We start from the raw sequence: 18,624 nt of genomic DNA on the forward strand, positions 1-18,624 counted from the left end.
CGTACACACACACGCACACTAGTATTTGTGTGTTGATGTCAGGAGCTCTGACTCCAGATTTAACCAACGGTTATTTGAAGTGTGAGTGTCTGCTCCATGCTCCTTTCAGCTGATTTCATGTTGTATATGCTTGTTTAACTTGTCCCATTCAATAAACAACTGAAAGTGCTTGTTGGGTAGGGTGACCAAATGTCCTCTTTTGCCTGGATATATCCACTTTTTTACATTACACGTTTTTTGTGTGTAAATAAATGTATGAAAATGTCAGGTTTTCATTGTGCGATAAATGGGAGGCAGAGTGCACCTTGTTGTTCCCGCGGACTGCTCCCAAGTTGATCGGGAGTGGTGTAGGGTAAAAAGACATGCGTTTTGAGTGTTACAGATTTGTATTTGGGTCCAAAATTCACACATTACGGGGTTTATCTTAATCTGATTTATATAGCGCTTTTCTAGACACTCAAATACGCTTTACAATGGAATGGATGCATTATTCATGCACTCACACATTCACACTGTGGTGGCGGCAAGCTACTTAAGTAGCCACAGCTGCCCTTGAGCAAGCATGGCTGCCAACATGCACCCTCCGACCACCAACAACTATTCGCACCTTCCATACACCAGTGTGAGTAGCACTGGAGGCAATGTGTGTGAAGTGCTTTGCCCAAGGACATAACGACACGTGACTTGGGGAGAACGAGGATCGAATGACCGAACTGAACGACCGCCTCTACACCCTCAACCACGGCCGGCCACAACAAATCCTGGGTTGTATCTGGCTATTTCACGGGTTTTTCAGAGATTAAGATGTTAAAATAATTCTCATGTCTGACATATTTGAGGTAACTGAGTATGTTGAGGTCGGGGTGTCCACTTTTTTGGAAATCAAAAAACCTTAACGTCACCCTAACGTCGGGGCACTTGTAAGTCAAAATACCAGTGTGCTCTTCATATTTAATTCTTCTAAAAAAGTGAACGTGTGACAAGTGTTTGAATAGTACAAGGTTTAATTTTATTTCATTGATTGTTTTTCATACATTCAGTGAACGTTAATTGCAGGAGTCCATGATGCGTCTCATGCTCATGACCCTCATGCTGTCCAGGCCCATCTCTCTAAAGTTGCGGTACTCGCCGGGCCTCACATACGCCATCCTGCCACGAAAGTGGGGCTGCTCAAACATCAGCCAGTGGCCGTCCATCACCTGGCAGGACATGCAGTCGTTCATGCTTAAGTTCTCCATGATATCGTCGCATTCCTCCTGCAGCTCGTGGGACTGGCCGCTGAAGTTCTCCCTTTCGAAGATCTTCATCCTGAACTGACCTCTGTGCTGCTTGGAGAGGATCAAAAAAAAAGTGACGCCATCTTGCGTTGCCACTCACTAAGCTCGCCTAAGTTGAATACAAAAATTGTTCTGCAGCTTTTCAATTCGCAACCCTGTTCAACTCACCATTGGGATCATGCGGCAGGACCTGATGCAGTCTCTCATGCCCATCATGGTGATGTGGTCGGCGTACTCGCCCCTCCTCATGAAGTGCTGGTTGCCCATGAAGCTGGGGCGCTCATATATCACAAAGCAGCCGCTCTCCACCCGGCAGGACTGGCACCTGGTCAGGTAGGAGGACATGTCAGAGCAGTCGTTCATGCACTCATAGGAGCGACCCTGGAAGTTCCTTTCCTCGTAGAAGACGATCTGGGAAAGCAGGAGAAGACAACATTTATGCAGATTAAGCTCTAATGAGGACAATCGGTAAGAAATTGACATATTGGTGAATGCGTATGGAATTAATTTAAATCAAACGTACCTTGCCCCTCATGCTGCTACCAGTGTTGCTCATGCTGGACGTGTTGCTGTGGTGTGCTGTACCTGTTTTAACCCTTTCCTTTTATACCTGACCAATCCATGGCCCCTCCCCCTAACAAAGCCCCGAGTCAGCGACTTACCATCGACACCCAGAACACAGTGGTATAGCCATAATTTCAGGGTCGCAGGAACATTTCTATCTTTAGAAAAGCCTTTTCTTTCATGATAGAAAGCATTTTCAGCAGAGCTAGCCATGTGACTAGTTCCAAACGTGGTTGACAACCATGACTTTGGGTTGTACAGTTGAGAAATGTGGGTTTTTAAGTGGATTTTAGTCATAAATTCCTTAGAAACAACCTGTACATAGACTTTATAGACTTCAACCACTTTTTGTTTGAGCAAGAGTAAAAAAAAAAGTACATTATATATATATACTGTATATATATATATATATATATATATATATATATATATATATATATATATATATATATATATATAATATTAAACATACGTGACATAAAATTAAATAAAATATGTATGACAATTTATATTAAATAGGTATGACAAGGTAAGTGGTTCAGATGATGGATGGATGGATAAAATAAATAAAATAAAGACACACGACAAAAAATATAAAGCAACACTTTTGTTTTTGCTCCCATTTTTACAAGATAAACTCAAAGATCTAAAACTTCTTCCATATACACAATATCACCATTTCTCTCAAATATTGTTCACAAACCAGTCTAAATCTGTGATATCTCCTTTGCCGAGATAATCAATGCCACCTCACAGGTGTGCCATATCAAGATGCTGATTAGACACCACGGTTAGTGCCCAGGTGTGCCTTAGACTGGTTAGACAGGTGCAGTTTTGTTTTATGAGGTGTGTGTGTGTGGGGGGGCTGTCTACATATAATGAACAAAACGGTTTTGAACAGTGTTTTTAAGGTGCAAATTCACTTAGTAAGCAAACTGCCTAAGACATAATGCCTATGTTTAATTAGATAGGCAGTTGTGGCAAATGGAGTTAACTTTGCCTGTGGTTCAGGCTTCATGGGCCAAAACACTTTCCTTGGCCGTGAGTTATCCAAGTGCTTGAAGCATACAATGCAACATTTTATTATCTGAAGAGTGACAAAATGTCAATGTAACAATTAAAGTTGTAACACTTTTTAAGAACTGTTACAGCTGGGGCTGGACACGATCCTAAAATCCTGATTCGCTAATCGTGCTGACTTCATAACTGAATGTGATATAATTACGGTAAAATAAATAGAATTTGACATAAAATGGAGAAGATTTACATAATGTCTACACTATACGGTGTCCAAAACGTGTTACAAAGCCCAACATTCAATTATTTGAAGACGTATTCAATTTTCAATTTAATCTTTATTGTTCCACTTTTAACATCAAAGACACAGACACATGCAAACATGAAACAATTTACACATTAAAAAGACATGTATACCAGTGTTTCCATATGTTTGACTGGTGGCGTACTGGCATACTGGTGGCGGCACGGTGGCTGACTGGTTAGCACATCCGAAAAACATGCATGGTAGGTTATTATTATCTCTGAATTGTCCCGATAATAAGTGAACGGTTGTTTGCCTGTTTGTGCCCTGCGATTGGCTGACAACCAGTTCAGCGTGTACCCCGCCTACAGCCCGAAGACAGCTGGGATAGGCTCCAGCATGCATGCGACCCTCGTAAGGATTATGTTTGGATGGTATACTGGTTTGTTTGTGAGTGTCACCAAGATTTCATTTTGACACTTTTCCAGCCTATCAATAAAACTAAAACTGCACTCCTCCGCGAAATTACAGTAAAAAAAGAAAACTCTACCCATGCTCATAGAGCGGGCTTTGCACTGCACTTGTGCGGCTGGGCATGAAAATACAGTCCAATGTTACATAGGATAGGCACATGCATCCTTTTGCCACACACTTGGGATGAGCTCAATCAATCAACAATCAAAGTGCAAAACTTTATTTTAAATATGGTTGTCTCCACTGCTTTTACAATTGTCGCAATAAGTTAGAGTGAGCACTCCATTTAGCGGCTACGAGTACATTTTGGGGTATTAGTAAATCCGGCTAACCTTGAATTATGGCGGTATTTGTGACTTCAAAAACTACGAAGAATACATCTTGTACCGAGTCCATTGATTTTCACTGAACCACTAGTGGTTCGGACCAATCACAGAGATCGACATTATGTTTGGGGGCGGGATATGCAGCTGTGACAAAACCAGGAAGCGCCGACACCGTGGGAAACAAATTAACCTTACAAGGACGAATGTACGCTGCAATTAATTCTGTTCCTGTTGAATGTTGAACAGCGGCGTTTTATGCATTTTTATCTGGTAAAGATGTTCGTGCTTTTTTTTCTTTTACCCTAAAATGAGACCGAAGGTTACGTTTTCATCCCTTGCCGTGATTGGTCAAAACAAACGTGCACAAGATGCCGCATCGTCTAATCAGCTCGAAGTATTGTACAGAATGTCCCGCCTTTCCCGAGCAAATCACCGTGGAGCAGTCCCAGCTTGATATTGTGGAGAACTACATTAAGTGAATCACAATTATTAATCTGACTGTTGCCAGATTAAAATCCGGCACCAAGACTACAAAATTAACTTTATTCTCATAAATTAAACATAAAAATATGGTCTGATGTAAGTTCAAGAATTTTCAGAGCAAAAAAAAATAATGCTGCAGTCTTTGGTCTTCCTCGGGTAAATCCTACAAATATCATAATGATGATGACCAAATGAGGATATGCAGATTTTTGAGAAAACTTTTATTTACGTTCTTTCAGAGAAACATTCCACAGAATGACTTTCATATGTCCATGATGCGCTTCATGCTCATGAACCTCATGCTGCTCAGGCCCATCTCCCTGAAGCTACGGTACTCGCCGGGCCTCACGTACATCATCTTGCCACGGAACTGGGGCTGCTCAAACATCAGCCAGTGGCCGTCCATCACCTGGCAAGACATGCAGTCGTTCATGCGGAATCGGTCCAAGATGTTGTCGCAGTCTTCCTGCAGCTCGTGGGACTGGCCGTTGAAGTTCTCCCTCTCGAAGATCTTCATCCTGAACTGGCCTCTGTGCTGCTTCAGAACAGTTTGCACATTCTAAAATCCATTGTCATTCTTTTTTTGAGTAAATGCTTTGTGAAAGTGATTTCGCCTACCATGGGGATAGCACGGCAGGACCTGATGCAGTCCCTCATGCCCATCATGCTCATGGAGTCGGCGTACTCTCCCCTCCTCATTAAGTACTGGTTACCCATGAAGTTAGGGCGCTCATAGACCATGAAGCATCCGTTCTCAACCCGGCAGGACTGACACCTGCTCAGGTAGGAGGACATATCGGAGCAGTCACTCATGCACTCATAGGAGCGGCCCTGGAAGTTCCTCTCCTCAAAGAAGGTGATCTGGGAAATGGATTCTCGAGTTGAAAAAGGATTCCAAAACAGATGACTCAAAGTATGGATTTGTGCGCTTACCCTGCCCATGGTTGTGTTTGCTGCGTTGGTTCCTCAGAGACTTGTTATGCCGCTTTGGTGACGACGCCATCGTGTCTTTTATACCTAACCAAAGACTCTGCGGCCACCATTGTGTGCGAAACGCTGACACAGCAACATGGTATGGAGGCCCTATGGAGTGCTGAGGGGCATTCGTCACATTTCCACGTTGACTGCATCCTAGGGAAGACTTTACAATCACGTTTTCCCGCACGGAAAACAGAACAATGAGCATTTTCTCAAGGCTTCCAACAGTGAGTAGGACATTACTGTCTGATTTACTCAAAACACGCCGCATGACGCTCTGATCCGTAAGCCGACAATTTATAGGCATGAGCATCCTTTTGTTCGCCGACAACAATAGTCTGACACGTCTGTTTAGAAAGCAGCGGTCGACAAACAAAAGTGTTTTTTCTGGTGGTTTGTGGAGGCATGTAGGGTAGGTATGTATGCATACATATATGTGAAGCAAATGGCCGAGATTTGTGACTTTTAATCTGTTCTGTTAATCAGGTTTGACTCAAGTCATCTGTGATGTCATCAGCCCCGTGTGGATAGTAACTCCAAAATCTCTTCGGACCTCAGAATAAAAATGCTTATGTGGCGTTTCCATTGGTGAGAATGTTGAATACATTTGCATTCTCCAGTGGATTCTGATTGAAATTCTAGCTATTTCCATGGGTATTGTACCATTTTGTAAAAGGCTAGGGGTCTGACTTACTGACATAGGTTTTTCTAAACTGTGGTTTATTGGAAGCTAGTGGCCAGGTAGGGAGGGACATGAGAGACGGGAAACTGAATACCCCTCCATTCAACTTTTTATACTTGTTATCCTCTTCAGGGTGACAGGGAATTGAGTTGATCTAACATTTCTGTATGAATACAATTATTTTCCAATATGAGGAAGGGAGTCTTGGCAAACATGGTGACCCAATGCTGGAGGGCAGCCAATTTTTGGCAGGATTATTTAATTAAAGAAATGCACAAAGACCCTCTTTTTGTCTGACAAAGATATTGAACAGAATGAATTGACTTGAGTACCTAAACAGACACTAGATGAGACAGGTTTACTGCACAAAGACAATTGACCTTTCACAAAAGCCCCCACCCCCTTCAGTTGATGCTTCCAGGTCCGACATCCTTCTGCACACTTGCATACCAGAGCATGTCAGTGAGTGTTTTTTAGCAATATCTTCCAGATCGAGGCAAAAGGGTCTACAGTATGCAGTGGATGGATATGCTCATAATTTTAAAATATACAGAAAAGCGGACTTCACAACTATTGTGGCTAAAGCATACCGGTCTCAAAATAAATCCAGTAAACAACAATGGTGGCTCTCTCAGCGTGGAAATTGTAATCCCGCAATATAATTCTCATTTTTAATAAATGTACCTGTAAAGTATGCGCGTGTTTTTTTTCCTTGTCTGAAACATAACAGTTGTTTACGCTGAGGTAACACAAAATGATACATGAAACAAAACAATTTTCAAGTGCCTGTTACAATTTTATGTTCACTTTATGTAAATCGATGAAACAACATCACACAGGTCCCAATATGAGACCCAGCAGAAACTACCGACTAGGACGTCAAGTTACCCAACTAACATTAATAACGATCAATATCGTGTATTTTTACGACGCATGTCATAAAGAACTCGCCAGAAGTGAGGAAGCACTCGCGGGTTTCTGTGTTGAAAGGCAGATGCTAACGATATCCTGATACTATACAATATTAAATAATCGAAAGTATAACTTTGATGTCCAGTTTTGTGGACAATCTTGCTTCTAGAGCTAGGTGTAAATTTGTGGAATAATTTTGGAATCAACCTGAAAAGGTGTGAATCGCTGGTTGTGTTTATAAGGATGTATAAAAACAAAATACAACTATAATTAAATCAGGTATAAATCGGTACAAATGTAGAAAATAAAGTGCAATTAAAAAAGTATGTGTAAGCGTGCTGTTTCTGTAAAAATGTTTGCTTATCAACTAAATGTTAACTAAATGTTGGCATATCTACGCACGTATAAGTAAAGCTGTTTATGTGTAAGTGTGTGTTGTTGTTTTTCTTTTGTAAGGGGGTAGGACTCGATAAGTTTTTTTACTTCTTCCTACTCTCTTTTCAACATGTAAGCTGTGCATAAAAAAAAAAAAAAAAGACAGCTTTTAGCTAAAAGAATTTTACAGTGTCTATGCACACATACATGATGGATTACTGATGACTTCATTAGGGGGTATTTCCAATACATATAAACTACATTAGTACACAACAGTGATTGAGAACCGCAATATTAGTTTTTTAGTCTTGTCTTAGTTTTGTTTGTTCCAATGAGAAGATGTTCTCACTCAAGAAGATGAGCTCACCCAAACTATTTTAAATCTAGAACAGAGGTGGGCAGCGTCGGTCCTCGGCATGGGCATGGTTTAGATGTTTTCCCGTCCTCCAGCACACCTGATTCAAATGATCAAGTGTACTGGAGGAGGGAACCATCTAAAAACAGGCCTCTCCAAATCCGGTCATCAAGAGTCCCTATGCAGCCTGTTTTCCATGTTTCCCTCCTCCAACACATCTGAATCGAATGATCAGATGATCAGCAAGCTCTACAGTTAAGTTAAAGTTAAAATACCACTGATTGTCACACCCACCTAGGTGGGGCGAAATGGGAGCAGTGAGCAGCAGCAGAGGCCACGCTCGGGAGTCATTTGGTGATCTAACTCACCAATTCCAACCCTTAATGCTGAGTGTCAAACAGGGCGGCAATGGGTCCATTTTTATAGTCTGTGGTATGACCCACCCAGGGGATGGAACCCACAACCTCACAGTCTAATGGCCGACACTCTACCACTAGGCCACTGAGCTGGTCTGGAAACCTGGTAAGGATCCTGATTATTTAATTCAGGCGTGTTGGGGGAGGGAAACATGGAAAGCAGGCTTGATAGGGGCTTTCGAGGAGTCTGCCATCTTATAAAATGATGCAAAAATGACCAATCAAAACAGTAGTGAGAAAAAGAATAGTCATAGACTTTTCAAATATGTTCAAATATGTTCAAATATGTTCAGGTTCCTGAAATATGAGGGGACAGCATGTATTCATCAGAATTGTTGTCTAACATTGCAGGTGACGTCCCTAAGTAAATGGTTTCTGTGCCATCGTCAAAAACCTAGCGCTCTAGCAGGGTCTCTGTTCGGACCCCAAAAATTACCAGAAACTTTATTTTTGGAACATTTCTTGTGGTGTGGACTTGCTAGGTTTCTTCAAAAGTACATAGTTCAGCCTTAAGAACTCTGCCTGTCAACAAGTGTCTGTGAAAGTGTTTCTGAATATACTGTGAAGCTTTAGTTTCATTTAAGCAGTTTATTTGTATTTTTTATTAATCTTAAAAAATCCATGAAAAGCGCTATGCACATGAAAGTCCTTTATTATGAAGTCTACATAAGTGGTTGCAGCCCCAATAATTTGTTTTCATCAGGACAGATCAAGATAAAGAACAACAAAATCTGATTTTAGAAAGTCATATCATTTATTTTGGCAACAATGTACAATTAGCATGAATCGGTGATGCGTTTCATGCTCATGAAGCGAGTGTTGCTCAAGCCCATCTCCTTGAAGCTCCGGAGCTCACCGGGCCTCACCAAGAGCATCTTGCCTCGGAGGTTGGGCTGCTCGAACAGCAGCCAGTTGCCCTCCATCACCTGGCAGGACAGGCATTCGTTCATGCCGAAGCGCTCCATAATGTTCTCGCAGTCGTCTGTGAGTTCGTTCATCTGACCGCTCAGGTTCTCCCTCTCAAAGATCTTGATTTTGAACTGACCTCTGTGCTTTATTTGGATGAAAAACAAAATCAGGAATTAGAGAAGACGGCAGGGAAACTTGTGACGTATTTGTTGTGTTTTCGACCTACCATGGAGATCATGCGGCAGGACTTTATACCGCTGCTCAGGCCGATGAGACTCATATAGTCGGAGTACTCGCCTCTTCTCAGGAAGTGCTGGTTGCCCAAGAAGTTGGTACGCTCGTAGATCATGAAGCATCCGCTCTCAACCCGGCAGGATTGGCACCTGCTCAAGTAGGAGGACATGTCGGCGCAGTCGCTCATGCAGTCGTAAGAGCGACCCTGGAAGTTCTTCTCCTCGAACAAGATGATCTTGAGGGAGGGGGGGACACATATTTTTAATTTGCTGGTATAATCAAGTAGAATCACCGGTGGCGGTGGTTTACCTACCTTACCCATGTTGATAGTAGTGGTCTACTGGATCGCTAAGAGAACTGCGCTTGAACTGATACTGCTCTGTCTGAACATGCATCATTTATACCTGAAAAGAGACAAAGACTGCGTGCCCCCTATTGTCTAAAGTCCTGAGCAAGCACCTGACTTTAAAAGCCTATAGAGTGTGGAGTTGCTTGCACATATAGCTGCAGGGTCATAACGTCCACGCAGAATTTTCCTTTGACAGGAGTCGTGCATTCATTTCCCCCCCCAGCAATTTGATGTAAAATAATGATTAGTTAGTATATGAAACAAACAACTGCAATGTGATTAGATGTATGCAGCATCATATTTTAGCATACAGAAGAGCTTCACATTTTCTAGATCAGTGTTTCACAATTTTGATTGAGCCAAGCACATACAGTATTTCACATCCGAAAAACTCCACTTAGCAAATTGATTCACAAAACGTTCACCTCTTTTTGTTGGATTATGCTCCACCTGTAAAATTGTCAAGGAGCATTTGATTGTTCTCCCTGTTACTATACATGGCTAGCATAGGTAAGTTTGCATTAAAGCAGTGGTGTCCAAACTCGGTCCTCGGGGGCCGGTAGTCCCGCAGGTTTTGGATATTTCTCTCCTCCAACACAGCTGAAGCTCATCAGCAAGCTCTACTAAGCCTGATAACAATCCTGTTGATTGAAACAGGTGCGTTGGAGCAGGGAAACCTCCAAAACCTGCGGGACTACCGGCCCCCGAGGACCGAGTTTGGACACCACTGCATTAAAGTTATTCTTGCAGCACCTGACTGGAAGCTTATGAGTCATTTTATTGTAACGCGTATGGGATATGGAATAAAAGCAGATCAACTGATTAGATGCTTGTTGGATGGTCTTCAGTGCTCTGTGAATATTCTTATGTTTGATGTTGCTATTTCCTTAATACAAAATAGAATTTCAAAATTCCAATTCATATGATTGGTAACATTTTCATTCTTTTGTAACCTTTTGTGTCCACTCCTTGACTAACCTGGTGTCCCACGTCCGTGTCTTGTTCTGATTAGTTTTGAACCATTCGAATAAAGTCAGGTACACACATGTTGACAATTGGGACTTTTTCCTTTCATCGGATCAAAGCAAAGCAAAGGCCTGAGTCGCAGATGTTTCAAACATTACCCCGACTAATTTATCTTATGGTGTACATTTCTACAGAGTCATTCACCACAAAAAAAATAGGACAAGAAGAAGAGTTTGCCACTGTTTGTAGTTACTGCCAGCATCTAGCACAGGTGTGTCAAACGTACGGCTCGCGGGCCAGATAAAGCCCACAAAGGGGTTTAATCCGGGCCGGCTCACTAGATGATTTTGTAAAATGAGAAGAAAAAAAGAGTAATGTCGGACCAATTAATCAGCCAGCCACAATCAACACATATATACGGAAATATATAATCCTTAGCTGAGCAATGTGACATGGACACAGAATTGCCCTGGATGTCATTATTTTACACACAACCTTAAGTTATGGTTTGTTTAAAAAAATTAAAAAAATTAATAAAATAAAATAAAATAAAATATATATATAGATATATGTAGACCAACATAAATCAGACATAGACGAGCTAAATACGACACACATTCAACTACTGATAACACAAACACATATGACAAGGATTAATGCACTTATAACTTCATTAACCACACAACACAATGCATTCTGGGAACAATATATATGCAAAAAGGCTAGCTATAACACACCTGGAACTGCCGCATTCCATTTGCATTTGCATTTAAAAATATATATATATTTAGCGTTTAGTGTTTGACCCGCAAATAGCAAAAATCTGTCTGATGGTAAATGTTTTTAAGTTACATTCCATGATTTTATCGGTCCAGCCTTCTTGGTAATATATTTTCCTCCATGTGGCCTCTGAGCTAATATGAGTTTGACACCCCTGATCTAGCAGTCGGCCAAACTTTTTTGTTTCAACTCTTTCCAATTTTTTTTTTTTTGCTTTGTATTTTTTGGGATTATACGCCAAGATTTGAATTACAAGCAATCTTCAGATATGTTGCAGCTTGAGTGAAATGCAAAGAAACGGAGCGGTTCAGGTCCTCCCATGTTAGTAAGGGTTGCTTCGGCCATCATTGCATTTTTGTCTGTTTATTGAACAAGACAAACAGTAAAGCAATGAGCTGTTGTAGCCACAACTCATAATACAGCACATATGTCGTTCCAGAATTGCAGGACATTTTACGTCCCACCTATCATATTTTAAATAATCCACAAACAAAATAGTAAAACATGCAGTTTTTGAGTAAATTTACTTGTTCTGAGACCAAATCTAAAAATCTCAAATAAGTCTAGAGTACCCCCTAAAATGCAATTTTTCTCTTGTCCCAAGCCCCCTAATCACCAAGTTGAATAGCAAATAAAACAGTTAAAATGAAATTTAAATTCAAATATTTTTTTCTATTATTTGTTTCATTGCTGCCTCTTGTAAGTGTTGGGACATTTGCTTTAATATTAATTCATTCATTTTCCCAACCACTTATCTTCACGAAGGGCGCGGGCATGCTGGAGCCTATCCCAGCCATCAATGGACGGGAGGCGGGGTACACCCTGAAGCGTTCACCAGCTAATCGCAGGGCACACATAGGACGATTTGTTTTAATAAACATGGTTATTTGAAATAATAATTATTTTTCATGAAACGTGTGTCCTACAACATGCACCCAACACTGTTACCATAAACTTTTTTGCATGGTGGAAAAAGAAGACAGCTGTGAATCAGACGATACTTTGGACTTGAAATCATCAAATAGTTTTCCAAAAGAATGGTCATCTCCTCGGACATTTAGTGTTAGCGTACGACACACTCAGGGCCGGCGCTAGCCATTTTGGTGCCCTAAGCATAAATGCTTTGTGGTGCCCTACCCACCACCCACCACTGACAGAAATGAAGAATATCTGTGTATTTGTATTTGCTTTTTTTTTTAACAAAATAACTTGTCAATATATTAATGTTTCAAAAACTTCCACAAAAATAAGACTTTTTTAAGTGAAAGTTTTTGAATAAGAGATCTACTGAAATTCACTATGAATATAAACGATTTAATCACAAAAATTTGGTGATATAACTATTGCAAATGGGATTTCCCAAAATCTTTCCACCTATTTCGGTGGAGGCATGAGTAGTCCCTCACTATATTGCTTTGTATGAATAAAGGAGAGAAGAAAAGAAGAGTATTCCAGATGATTTGACGGAATAAACCTATCGTCAAGGCATTGTACCCCTCTAGGATAGGTAAACAAACTATCTGTCTCTCAACCAAAAGGTCAAGCTCAATGATATTGCTAAGAGCTATATATATGTACATCAATTAGGCCTACCTGTATACGTAGATTGATGGGGCGAACTATTCACTCAACTAAACAAAACTCTTAGCATACATGTCTCCTTTAAACTGGACTTCCAATAAAGCACTTAAAAGAATATTGTAGTGCATGTAATCTAGTCCTTAACATGAGCTGCTGGCTGGTATGCATACATGCTTGAGAACAAAAACTAGCCCTCAAAATTTCTTATCTCAATGATGTGTTATTTTTTATCATTACTTTGTCAACGTGTCCTTTGTAGGTGCTTTCCCACATCTTCATGTTCATACTGAAAAAGTTAAGACCAGCATATTGCACATTTAGAAATATAACACATTTTTCTATTAGACATTTGTAGAAATTCTGAGATTCTAATCAAAGTAACCTATTAGACTTTGCTCAAACAGAGCTACTATCCATTATACTATTGATTTTCTCAGTATTTAATAAAAACAAAAACAAAATGAAACTGTACTCAAATATTTGCAACGGAATCAGCAGTCGATAGTAAATCTTTGTCATTCAGGCCAAACATTAAATCGAAAACTTTAATTTTGCTATTATCATAAAACAAAGCACTCAGTAGTTTTAGAGATTACATCCTTCATTTTCTTTTTAATTATTCATATTTTGTACTCATACAGAGATGTGTCCTCAAACATCTTGTGTTTATTAATAATTTAGTTGTGACAAGTGTTTGAATAGTACAAGGTTGAATTTTATTTCATTGATTGTTTTTCATGCATTCAGTGAATGTTTAATTGCAGGAATCCATGATTCGCCTCATGCTCATGAAACGAGTGCTGCTCAGGCCCATCTCCCTGAAGCTGCGGTGCTCGCCGGGCTTCACGTACACCATTCTGCCGCGGAAGTGGGGCTGCTCAAACAGCAGCCAGTGGCCCTCCATCACCTCGCATGACATGCAGTCGTTTATGCGAAGGCGCTCACTGATGTTCTCGCAGTCTTCCTGCAGCTCGTGGGACTGACCACTCATGTTCTCCTTCTCGAAAATCTTGATTTTGAACTGGCCCCTGTGCTGTCAATGAAAAAAGAAAAGTTCAAACGGGACAAAGCACTCTTCTGACTGATATGATAGAATGTCATACCATCGGGATAGCACGGCAGGACTTGATGCATTCCTTCATGCCCTTCATGCTCAGAGAGTCGGCGGACTCGCCCCTCCTCATGAAGAGCTGGTTACCCACGTAGTTGGGTCGCTCGTAAACCATGAAGCACCCGCTCTCGACCCGGCAGGACTGGCACCTACTCAGGAAGGTTGTCAGCTCAGGGCAGTCGCTGCTTGTCTCATAGGAACGACCCTGGAAGCTCCTCTCCTCGTAAAAGATGATCTGAAATGTATGAAAATATGTGATGAGTACCATTTGGCTTTGTATCTGGTGATTGAGCCGGCAAGAGCACTTACCCGGCCCATGGTTGTGTTCTTTCGGTTGCTTCTCAAGACTAAGTTGGTGTCTGCTGTGTGCTCCTGTGGCCGAAAGCCGTTACATTTATATTGCTCGTTTTGAAAACGACGTACCCGGCTCCCATTGTTTGAAACCCCGAGTCAGCAACATAGAAGCCTACTGAGCAGTCAGGGCGCTAAAGGGTTATTATGTTGTGGAAACGCATGCATGTACTGTATACATACACTATTATGGTCAGAAATAAAGAGAAGCTTCCACTAGTTCTGTGTCAATTCTCTCGAGTGTGAACTAATCACTAGTTGATATATAGTTTCTTAAATACCACTACCAGGGTAATGTTGGTCTATTAGTAGCTGAAAATGTGGAGTTTTGGACCTCTTTTATGTTACTGCACTTGATGGCTGCTAGTCCTGTGACTAATTCTAGCAGAGAGCTAATGCTACATAAACAAAACCTTAGCCTACTAGCTAAGGCTGTGTGAGGTTGGCTGGACTCATGACTGTGACTCCCACAAATTGAAAATGAGTAAATTTGGTTTGGATTAAGTGTGGGGAAAGTCACTAAAACCATACCACATCTGTTAAATAATGTTTAATTAACTTTTGTAATGTTAACAACAAATTCAGTCAGTAACTAATGGCAATAATTACAGCTGATGTTATGAACTGCTTTTGAGTCCTTAGAGAGGCACTCTTTCAAGATATTGTAATTTAAGGTTCTAGTAAGGCGGTTTGATGACCAAATAATGTTTAATTAACTTTTGTAATGTTAACAACAAATTCAGTCAGTAACTAATGGCAATAATTACAGCTGATGTTATGAACTGCTTTTGAGTCCTTAGAGAGGCACTCTTTCAAGATATTGTAATTTAAGGTTCTAGTAAGGCGGTTTGATGACCCTGTTGAAATTTTTCTTCATTTTTAACATGGGATTAGAATAGGATATCATCTCGATACTATTCATTTCCTCTTTTGGCCTCGTATTCATAAATGCAGTCAATCAATCAAACCAATTTGGGATGTAGAAATAATATTAAAAAAACTACAGCTGCAAGCAGCTATTAAGGGCCCTCGCAGGCCGGGCCACCTTTGGGGTACTTGCATGTTGGGGTGCTGGCACATTGGAATTTTTAGAAAATGGCAGAGTAAACTTTTACCTAGATTTTTTCTCTCTCACAAATATTGCCAGTTGTGATAAGTGCAAAGTTTCTTTAGCTTCCATCTATTTTAAGACCCTCAAAATCAGCATTTTTTTGTTTTTTTTTCTAACAATGTGTTGCCACAGCAACAACATTTCACGGAAAATCACAAAGTTTCCATTTCATCATTATGAAGGCCTAAAAACTCTTCCGAGCAAATATGAGGTTGATGTGGTTCACTAACCTGGCAATAGCCAGATTGGTAATTGTGATTTACTCAAGAGAGTTCTCCACAATATCTATCTGCGACTGCTCCACGTTGATTTGCTCGGGAAAGGCGGGGCATACTGTACAACACTTGCTGATTAGACGAAGCGGAATCGTATGCACGTCTACCTAACTTTTGTTTCGACCAATCACGGCAAAAGATGAAAATGTCGTCACCGACATGCGACTGTTGTGACTAGCTGATATCTGGTCTTCGAGTATTTGTTGTCGGTTTTGCAATGTTGATATGCGGATGCAAGAGACTAATTCAGCGAGAACAGAATTAATTGCAGCGTCCACGCATTCGTCCACCGGTGTCGCCATGTTTGGTTTGTTTCTTCCCACGGCTTCGGCGCTTCTTGTTTTCGTCACAGCTGCATATCCCGCCTCCAAATAAAATTTCGCTCTGTGGTTGATCCGAACCACCAGTGGTTTGTATTGGTGGAAATCAATGGCAGCGGTACAAGATGGATTCTCGGGAGTTTGTGAACTCACAAATACCGCGAGAATACACACTATTTGCCGAAAAGCTGAAATAAACGGTCTGAGGCATGATCAACACCTCAAGGCTCCTATGACTCCTATATACTTGTGAAATTTGGGCTTTTATTAAGCATTTCCTCTTTCGTGGCGAAGGAAATATGGAACAAAATTTGATGCCTCGCCCCCAATCATAATTTTGAAAACTGAAGACTTTGTCCCCTGTTGTTTTCCCAGGTCTTGACATGCTACAGGCCAACTTAGAAATTAATCGGATGAAATGTCTAGGAGAAATGGGCAAAAGTATGACCCCTGTAAATGTGTAAAAATTGAACATTCAATATATCACAGCTCACTTCCTGTTCATTTTAGCATATGGCTCCAAGAAACTTTTTTGTAGGTCTTGGGCAGTTACATATAGAGTGCCTCCAAATGTTCATAGATCTGGGTGAAACGTACACCTGGGGGTGCTTTATTAAAAAAATTCCAGTGGGCACTATTGAGTGCTACTGTATAGTATATTGCTCATTTTGCCAGGCCAGATGTGTGTGCCAAGTTTCATGTATTTTCATGCAGGCCTTCAAAATCAGCATTACTTTTTTGGCAAACAGTGCATTGCCATGGCAACAGCGTTTCACGAAAACTCACAAACTTTGCGTTATAACATCTTGAAGGACCTAAACATTCATGTGAGCACATATGAGGTAGCTCCGGGAAAAAAAACATGGTGGTGCTACCACTTCAATGAAATATAAGTTTGTAGATGTCTTCAGGCCTGGACTCTCATCAAATGTGTTAAATTTTGAGAAGATAGGATCATCTGGGTCAAGTTAAAGACTTTGCAACACCGTAATGGCCACGCCCTTTGTCAATAAGTCACACTATACAGTCTGAGGCATGATCAACATCTTAAGGCTTTTCTGATAAATTTTCAACTGCATCCCTCTCAGCTCAGCACAGTAGATAGAATTGTGAAAATTGACATTTTTTTGTCACCACTATAGGTAGCGCTATATGTATAACTGAATATTGTCATATAGATGCCTTCAGGTTGTGACTACCAATAAAGTTTTTTTTTTCTTGGAACAATAAATGCTACATGAGAGTTATTAAGCATTTCTTCCTTTGTGGCGAAACAAATATGAAATGCAAAATTTGATGCCCAGTGGTGTAGTGGTCCCTGGGGAAGTGGGTATACACTCAATTTTCACCATGCAGTTTTATTTAATTTTTTTTAAGTAGTCCAAAATCGGTGACAAGTAAGAAATTAAAATCCGTCATGCTCACAATAATAAAATGATCATGACTAAAAAATGTTTGGTAACACAAGCAGCCTCAAATAAAGTAGAATGTATTTATCATGAGGCAAACATAAAGTATATGTTATAAAACAAATTACAATAATTACTGAACAATGAACAAAAATAGTGAAAAACAGTCTGGTTCATGGAGTTTGAGTGAACTCACGCTTCCCATGATTCTGGAGGATGGACAGTATCATCGTTGCCATAATGATTCAAATGCTAGAAAATTGAACTAACTTGAATTACCCACGTCATGATCAAGTATCCCGTGTATGAGGGCAAATCAGTTCACCTGAGCTAAATTTCTGGGTCGCCATTGTGGCTCGGGGGAGCATTTGAAGGATTGTTTTCCTCGACATGACCCGCCCTACTTTGCCTCCGATTGACTCATCAGTCCTCATGCCAAATGTTAGCCAATCTAATCAGTGTAGGCACTGGGTACCAGCCAATCAGAGGCAGAGGAGGGTAGGCCGTGGCTGAACGCTGTGATTTAGAAGTGGGTATACCCAATGCTGACTGAAAAGTAAGTGGGTATACCCGCGTATACCCTGGACTACACTACTGCCTGCCCCCATCATACAGCATTTTGAAAACTCAAGATTTTTCCCCCAGTTGTTGTCCCAAGTCTTGAGATGGTTCAGCCCAATTTTGAAGTAAATTGGATGAATCGTCTAAGACAAGGAGGCAAAAGTATGACCCCTGTGAATGTCATTAAGTAGAGCATGGCGTAACAAAAGTAGGTTGCCTTTGTTATTTTTTCATCTGATTGTCAGCTGTCAGGCTACTTCCTCGTTCATGGAGTTTGAGTGAACTCACGCTTCCCATGATTCTGGAGGATGGACAGTATCATTGTTGCCATAATGATTCAAATGCTAGAAAATTTAACTAACTTAAATTAAATGTGTTGTGTGTAACTGTAGAATGACCCCCCCCCCCCCCCCTTACCTCTCACCCCCTCCTAAACACATCCTGTTTGTCTCCTAGATCGAATAAAGGACCTGTATCCATTTATGCTGGAAATATTTTCTGGTGTATCAGTGGAGTTGGTCGCCATGGCTGTTCGCATTGTGATGGATAATTATTAAAATTTAC

General features: G+C 40.8%; 4 protein-coding genes across 5 annotated transcripts; all 4 read right to left on the reverse strand.

Annotated features, from left to right (window-relative positions):
- Positions 1-1,046: 1,046 nt before the first annotated feature.
- LOC144060506 (gamma-crystallin M3-like) lies at positions 1,047-1,890 on the reverse strand. The gene is made up of 3 exons (XM_077580122.1): positions 1,801-1,890; positions 1,446-1,688; positions 1,047-1,325 (listed from the first exon to the last, which is right to left on the reverse strand). The coding sequence occupies exons 1-3, from the start codon at positions 1,831-1,833 to the stop codon at positions 1,047-1,049; spliced, it is 555 nt and encodes a 184-aa protein (XP_077436248.1). The 5' UTR covers positions 1,834-1,890.
- Positions 1,891-4,630: 2,740 nt separating this feature from the next.
- LOC144060158 (gamma-crystallin M2-like) lies at positions 4,631-5,487 on the reverse strand. Of its 2 annotated transcripts, none has more exons than XM_077579397.1 (3): positions 5,319-5,487; positions 5,004-5,246; positions 4,631-4,920 (listed from the first exon to the last, which is right to left on the reverse strand). In XM_077579397.1, exons 1-3 carry the CDS (start codon positions 5,325-5,327, stop codon positions 4,648-4,650), a joined length of 525 nt encoding a protein of 174 aa, XP_077435523.1. In that variant the 5' UTR covers positions 5,328-5,487; the 3' UTR covers positions 4,631-4,647. The 2 variants fall into 2 exon arrangements, with proteins under 2 accessions (XP_077435523.1, XP_077435522.1); XM_077579396.1 differs by having other exon boundaries at positions 4,631-4,923.
- A 3,348-nt stretch (positions 5,488-8,835) lies between these two features.
- Positions 8,836-9,668, reverse strand: LOC144060156 (gamma-crystallin M3-like). Its single transcript, XM_077579395.1, has 3 exons — positions 9,560-9,668; positions 9,239-9,481; positions 8,836-9,155 (listed from the first exon to the last, which is right to left on the reverse strand). The coding sequence occupies exons 1-3, from the start codon at positions 9,566-9,568 to the stop codon at positions 8,880-8,882; spliced, it is 528 nt and encodes a 175-aa protein (XP_077435521.1). The 5' UTR covers positions 9,569-9,668; the 3' UTR covers positions 8,836-8,879.
- A 3,914-nt stretch (positions 9,669-13,582) lies between these two features.
- LOC144060155 (gamma-crystallin M3-like) lies at positions 13,583-14,466 on the reverse strand. The gene is made up of 3 exons (XM_077579394.1): positions 14,343-14,466; positions 14,026-14,268; positions 13,583-13,955 (listed from the first exon to the last, which is right to left on the reverse strand). Exons 1-3 carry the CDS (start codon positions 14,349-14,351, stop codon positions 13,677-13,679), a joined length of 531 nt encoding a protein of 176 aa, XP_077435520.1. The 5' UTR covers positions 14,352-14,466; the 3' UTR covers positions 13,583-13,676.
- Positions 14,467-18,624: the final 4,158 nt, after the last annotated feature.

This window comes from Vanacampus margaritifer, chromosome 11, assembly GCF_051991255.1.
Source record: "Vanacampus margaritifer isolate UIUO_Vmar chromosome 11, RoL_Vmar_1.0, whole genome shotgun sequence".
NCBI classification, from domain to species: domain Eukaryota; kingdom Metazoa; phylum Chordata; class Actinopteri; order Syngnathiformes; family Syngnathidae; genus Vanacampus; species Vanacampus margaritifer.

Coding starts and splice junctions, on each gene's coding strand:
- LOC144060506 (XM_077580122.1), bottom strand. CDS start 1,833: ATGAGCAACACTGGTAGCAGCATGAGGGGCAAG. Junction 1,689..1,800: donor GTAGCAGCATGAGGGGCAAG/GTACGTTTGATT, acceptor CTGCTTTCCCAG/ATCGTCTTCTACGAGGAAAG. Junction 1,326..1,445: donor CCTGCCGCATGATCCCAATG/GTGAGTTGAACA, acceptor CTCTCCAAGCAG/CACAGAGGTCAGTTCAGGAT.
- LOC144060158 (XM_077579396.1), bottom strand. Junction 4,924..5,003: donor CCTGCCGTGCTATCCCCATG/GTAGGCGAAATC, acceptor ACTGTTCTGAAG/CAGCACAGAGGCCAGTTCAG.
- LOC144060156 (XM_077579395.1), bottom strand. Junction 9,156..9,238: donor CCTGCCGCATGATCTCCATG/GTAGGTCGAAAA, acceptor ATCCAAATAAAG/CACAGAGGTCAGTTCAAAAT.
- LOC144060155 (XM_077579394.1), bottom strand. Junction 13,956..14,025: donor CCTGCCGTGCTATCCCGATG/GTATGACATTCT, acceptor TTTCATTGACAG/CACAGGGGCCAGTTCAAAAT.